This window comes from Haliotis rufescens, unplaced genomic scaffold, assembly GCF_023055435.1.
Source record: "Haliotis rufescens isolate VD_foot unplaced genomic scaffold, xgHalRufe1.0.p SCAF_7, whole genome shotgun sequence".
Classification (NCBI taxonomy): domain Eukaryota; kingdom Metazoa; phylum Mollusca; class Gastropoda; order Lepetellida; family Haliotidae; genus Haliotis; species Haliotis rufescens.
The window spans coordinates 19,838,109-19,844,883 of record NW_025964361.1 but is presented as its reverse complement, the minus strand read 5'-3'; the positions used below and the strand labels follow the sequence as shown (position 1 = coordinate 19,844,883).

The 6,775-nt window shown below is 51.3% G+C and overlaps 1 protein-coding gene across 1 annotated transcript; it reads left to right on the top strand.

Moving 5' to 3' along the window:
• The first annotated feature begins 448 nt into the window (after positions 1–448).
• Positions 449–4,482, top strand: LOC124139849 (extensin-like). Its single transcript, XM_048388122.1, has 3 exons — positions 449–461; positions 1,347–3,360; positions 3,471–4,482. The coding sequence occupies exons 1-3, from the start codon at positions 449–451 to the stop codon at positions 4,480–4,482; spliced, it is 3,039 nt and encodes a 1,012-aa protein (XP_048244079.1).
• Positions 4,483–6,775: the final 2,293 nt, after the last annotated feature.

Genomic DNA, 6,775 nt, shown 5'->3' with positions numbered 1-6,775 from the left:
TACAGAATAGAGGTAAAATGTGATCCAATATGTCAATGTGGTGATCCATGTGAAAACGCATATCATTATTTATTAAAGTGTCCATTGTACGTCCACCAAAGAAAAACTATGTTAATAATAATTCGGGACATTTTACAGAACGCCGTGAACAAAAATGCTAAATTAGATTTAAATTTGATGTTAAACGGAAATGAATGTTTGTCCATTATCGAAAATCAACACATCTTTAAAGCAGTGCAAATGTTTATAAGTCATACAAAGAGATTTGGGTAACACTTTAATGTACATATACTAGTCTCTCTCTTTTGTACATTTCTTGTTATCTTTACACTCATCTTCTTTTCTGTTTTTCTTGTATATGATTTACTGTACAAGCTTTGTAAATACCATGGAGAGGGAGTCCTAAGTTGGATAACTTGTTCCCAATACATTTCAATCTGAATAAAATATGCTTAAATCAAGTAACAGTTTTAATAGCACATTGGACCACAGGGTCTTGTGTCGTTGCTTAAATATTTCTAGAACAGTTAATGTCACGAGTGTCAGAAATACACAAGGCCGAACATTCCGTACAGCACCACTCGTATTCTATTCTAATGTTAAATCTAAAACGTGATACCTACCTTGTCTTGGGTGATTATTCTATCGACCCCCATACACGATACCTCCCATTTCTTTATTGTTATTACATAATATCGACCGATAGCGGTCGACTCGCCACTTTTAAACCCTCTGGGGAGAAATGACAGACATCAGATCCGCACAGATTGGGGTCGTGTTGGAAAGCAGAACTCGGATTGGTCGATATTTTAGTTACCACCTTAAATACATTTCACCATTCGCCCCAACACAACACTTCAACCCACCTTCACATCCCCCATCCCCCAACCCAGAAACTCCCTCCACCCCAGCACACCCCTTCATTCCAGGCTCTCCCTTCACCCAACCTTCACGCCCAGCATCACCCCAACACAGCCCTTCACCCCATCTCCCCTTCACCCCAAACCAACTTCACACAACACCTTCCTTCACCCCAGAACCTCCCTTCACCCAAACACCTCCCTTCACCCCACACCTCCCTTCACCGCAGCACCTCCCTTGCCCCCACCTCCATCTAACCTTCACCCCACACCTCCTTCACCCGACACCCCCTTCACCCAACAACTACCTTCTCCCCAGCACCTCCCTTCTCCCCAACACCCCCCTTCACCCCACACACCCTTCACCCCACACCCCTTCACCCAACACCCCCTTCACCCAACACCCCCTTCACCCCACACCTCCCTTCCCCCCACATCCCCTTCACCCCACACCCCCTTAACCCAAACACCTCCCTTCTCCCCAAGCACCTCCCTTCACCCCACCTCCACCCAACCTTCACCCCAAACCCCCTTCACCCCACACCCCCTTCACCCACCACCTCCCTTCACCAACCACCTCCCTTCACCCCAGCACCTCACTTCACCCAACACCTCCCTTCTCCCCAACACCTCCATTCACCCAACACCTCCCGTCACCCCACACCCCCTTCACACCAAAGCCCCTTCACCCCAACACCTCCCTTCACCGCAGCACCTCCCTTCACCCCACCTCCACCCAACCTTCACCCCACAACCCCTTCACCCTACACTCCCTTCACCCCACACCCCCTTCACCCACCACCTCCTTTCACCAACCACCTCCCTTCTCCCAAAAACCACCCTTCTCCCAAACACCTCCTTTCACCAACCATCTCCCTTCTCCCCAACACGTCCCTTCTCCCCAACACCTCCATTCACAAAACACCTCGCTTCTCCCCAACACCTCCCTTCTCCCCAACACCTCCATTCACCCAACACCTCCCTTAACCCCACACCCCCTTCACCCCACACCCCCTTCACCCCAACACCCCCCTTCACCCACCACCTCCCTTCACCGACCACCTCCCTTCACCCCAACACCTCACTTCACCCAACACCTCCTTTCTCCCCAACACCTCCATTCAACCAACACCTCCCTTCACCCAACACCCCCTTCACCCCAAAGCACCTTCACCCCAACACCTCCCTTCACCGCAACACCTCCCTTCACCCCACACCTCCCTTCACCCCACACCTCCCTCCTCCCCTCACCTCCCTTCACCGCAACACCTCCCTTCACCCCACACCTCCTTTCACCCCACACCTCCCTTCACCCCATATCTCCCTTCTCCCCACACCTCACTTCACCGCAACACCTCCCTTCACCCCACACCTCCTTTCACCTAAGACCTCCCTTCACCCCACCTCCACCTAACCTTCACCCAACATCCCCTTCACCCAATACCTCCCTTCACTCAACACCTCCCTTCACCTCAACACCTCCCTTCACCCCACACCCCCTTCACACCAGCACCTCCCTTCCTCCCAACACGCCCCTTCACGCCACCATCTCCCTCCCCCCCCCCCCCCAACACACGCCCCTTCACCCAACCACCTCCCTTCCTCCCAGCACCTCCCTTCCCCCCAACACGCCCCTTCACCCCAGCACCTCCCTTCCTCCCAGCACCTCCCTTTCCCCCAACACGCCCCTTCACCCCACCACCTCCCTTCTCCCCAACACCTCCCTTAACCGAAGCACCTCCCTTCTCCCCAACACCTCCCTTCAGACCAGAACCTCCCTTCACACGAACACCTCCCTTCTCCCCAACACCTCCCTTCGCCGAAGCACCTCCCTTCTCCCCAACACGTCCCTTCAGCCCAGAACCTCCCTTCACCTCAACACCTCCCTTCACCCAACACCTCCCTTCACGCCAGCACCTCCCTTCCCCCCAACACGCCCCTTCACGCCAGCACCTCCTTCACCCCACACCCCCTTCACGCCAGCACCTCCCTTCCTCCCAACACGCCCCTTCACGGCAGCATCTCCCTTCCCCCCAACACGCCCCTTCACGCCAGTACCTCCCTTCCTCCCAACACGCCCCTTCACGCCAGCACCTCCCTTCCACCCAACAAGCCCCTTCACCCCACCACCTCCCTTCCTCCAAGCACCTGCCTTTCCCCCAACACGCCCCTTAACCCCACCACCTCCCTTCTCCCCAACATCTCCCTTCACCGAAGCACCTCCCTTCTCCCCAACACCTCCCTTCTCCCCAACACCTCCCTTCGCCGAAGCACCTCCCTTCTCCCCAACACGTCCCTTCAGCCCAGAACCTCCCTTCAGCCCAGAACCTCCCTTCACCTCAACACCTCCCTTCACCTCAAACCTCCTTCACGCCAGCACCTCCCTTCCTCCCAACACGCCCCTTCACGCCAGCACCTCCCTTCCCCCTAACACGCCCCTTCACGCCAGCACCTCCCTTCCTACCAACACGCCCCTTCACGCCAGGACATCCCTTCCTCCGTAAACGCCCCTTCACGCCAGCACCTCCCTTCCACCCAACACGCCCCTTCACGCCAGCACCTCCCTTCCCCCCAACACGCCTCTTCACGCCAGCACCTCCCTTCACCCAGCACCTCCCTTCTCCCCAACACCTCCCTCCCCCCCTTCCCCCCAGTACCCCCCCGCCCCCCCTTTCACCCTAACACCTCCCTTCAGCCCAGCACCTCCCTTCTCCCCAACAACTCTCTTCTCCCCTGCACCTCCCTTCTCCCCAACACCTCCCTTCCCCCCTTCCCCCCAGCACCCCCCTTCACCCAAACACCTCCCTTCAGCCCAGCATCTCCCTTCAAGCAAACACCTCCATTCAGCCATGAACCTCCCTTCACCCAAACACCTCCCTTCAGCCCAGCATCTCCCTTCTCCCCAACACCCCCCTTCAGCCTAACACCTCCCTTCTCCCCAACATCTCCCTTCAGCCCAGCACCTCCCTTCTCCCCAACACCTCCCTTCAGCCATGAACCTCCCTTCACCAAAACGTCTCCCTTCACCCCCAAACCTCCCTTCCCCCCAGCACCCCCCTTCACCCAGCACCCCCCTTCACCCAACAACTCCCTTCAGCCCAGAACCTCCCTTCTCCCCAACACCTCCCTTCAGCCCAGCATCTCCCTTCAGCCCAACACCTCCCTTCACCCAAACACCTCCCTTCACCCAAACACCTCCCTTCACCCAAACACCTCCCTTCACCCAAACACCTCCCGTCAGCCCAGCACCTCCCTTCACCCAAACACCTCCCTTCACCCAAACACCTCCCTTCACCCAAACACCTCCCGTCAGCCCAGCACCTCCCTTCACCCAAACACCTCCCTTCAGCCCAGAACCTCCCTTCTCCCCAACACCTCCCTTCTCTGCAGCACCTCCCTTCACCCAGCACCTCCCTTCTCCCCAACACCTCCCTTCACCCAGCACCTCCCTTCAGCCCAGAACCTCCCTTCTCCCCAACACCTCCCTTCTCTGCAGCACCTCCCTTCACCCAGCACCTCCCTTCAGCCCAGAACCTCCTTTCACCCCACTTCCCCTTCACCACAGAACCTCCCTTCACTCCAGCACCTCCCTTCAAATAGTAGTCAGTATCTCAATCGGTGAAGCAATTTTTGGAATAAAGAGGGCCTCTCAATGTATCCTCGGTTTATCCTCGGTGTTCCACCATCAGCCCTTCAGCCTAGAACCTCCCTTCACCCAACGCCTCCCTTCACCCCAACACCTCCCTTTAGCCCAGAACCCCCCTTCACCCCAGCACCTCCCTTCACCCAACATCTTCCTTTCCTGTCCAAAGCACCTCCCCACAGAAGTTAAAGTTACGATGTGTGTTTTTTCCCATGCAGAAATTAAAAATAAAATAGTAGTCAGTATCTCAATCGGTGAAGCAAATTCTGGAATAAAGAAGGCCTCTCAGTGTATCCTTGTTGTTCCACCATCAGACTAGATGTGAATTCCTGTCTTCCATAACAGAGGCAAGTTCCCCAGGTATTTTGTCAAGGAAGGTTGTAAAATCGTCTTGTTTCCTTGTCAGATATATATTGCCGTCACGGAGGACAGACCCCTGTCTGTCTGAACGCGGTGTACGTGACATCTATAAGCCGCTGTTGTGACATGTATGTTCCCAGCGCAGTACCACTTGTCATCCCTTGGTTCTCTCAATTGTGTGTACAGTTATATATCTGAGCAAGCCTATCACCGTGACAAAAATAATCATTAGCTACTGAGATATTTTTCTAATAATGTGTATAAGAATAAAAAAAATGTTTACCAACTATGAGTGTTTCACGTTTCTTCAATTTGTGCATATCATATATATTTCACAGTACGACTTGGGTGTGGGTACTTGTAATTGTCAGGCTCGGTCGTAAACAATCGAGACCATCGGTTTTCGCCCACGTACCCGAAATCGTTTTGATTTTGTTGTAGCTGTGTTAGATAAGAATATTTATTATTACATACATGTCTTGTGTATTTTACAGTTATAGTTAGCTCAAGAAGTCCCGCGATCTGCTGGTGCTTAATAAGGTTGTGTAGTTCATTTAGAGATTGTTTCATGCTTTAAATCCAGTAAAGTAAAAATACTTATTCCAAAATTATTACGTAAACACCTTCCTGGACATGTCTTTGGGTAGATAACATCCATCTAAATTACTGTCACATCTTATATTTTGTGTTTAATCGCATTCTTCTCGCTCTAACTCGTTCCAAATCAGTTGCAGAAATCAACGTAAGTTGTAGTTTTTGGCCCAGAGGGTTTTTAGAAATTGTATAATGCTTCCATAGACGTATATTACAGTTCTTATAGTAATTACCTTGCAGCATTATTGGCTCTGTCTTTGCGCATAATAATTGTTCTTTTTAAGTAGATTAATTAAACAAAAGCTAGAATTTGTAGACAATAATAATCTAACTGTCAAAATTGAAAAGTGTAACCGTCATAACTAACTAAAACAACAAGTACAGATTTCCAATGATTATTTGTTATAGTTTTCTTTTAAATCACTACTTTGAGAGTCACGGTTGGGATGGGACATCAAGCATCCTGACGATCACATCCCCCACCCCACCACGATACATTAGTGAATCAGTAGCTTGAGAGGTAATGGTTTCGAGGGTTGACTGTATGTTGTTAATGTGTGACATGTTTCGACAACATACAATGTCTTGAACTGGTGTTCTATTCTTCACTTCGTAAGTTCGTGCATGTTTCTGTGTCAGCAGAAGAAAATCCCATCAACAACTCATCAACGTTCCATCTCACATGTAGTAAAGTGTACAACCAGCCGGATGCTGTGCGAGTATCTGTAGCATGTCATTACGACAGTGTCGGAATACCACGCCGCTCTTGCATATTAACATGTGCCTCTGTGATCCCATGCGTTGCCAGCGTCACCGACACGGTACGGGCGGGGTGTGTGGCGGTACACCCGGTAACTTCAGTTACTTGCTGGATCCATGTTAAGGATATGTCCCTATTTCTTCAACACGCATAAATATTCGTAACTAGCTGTGCACTGAGGTCAGGGCGTGCGGCTCCAATGATATGTTGTGTGAGTGTGATATATCACTGACCCCTCCCCTGACATGCCTGGCCCACTGGGGTGTCACTTGCTGGTCAGAGCAGCCGTCTTCAAAGACCCAACTGGACTAGTCCACCTATACTATACACATCCATGTCAAGTCGTATGTTCGGGGTGATCATCCCTTCCTCAGATCCGGTAGAAATATCCACTTGAGTTGATTATCACTACTTTGTTTATGTCTAATCTGCCTGTTGTCATGGGTTTGGCACAAACAGCATGGCCAGTGAGATGAAGTCTGTCGTGTATCTTTTTTAAACGATTCCTATATGTTAACAATTTCATCATCTACCCTTACTATTTGTCTGTTGGTAGTG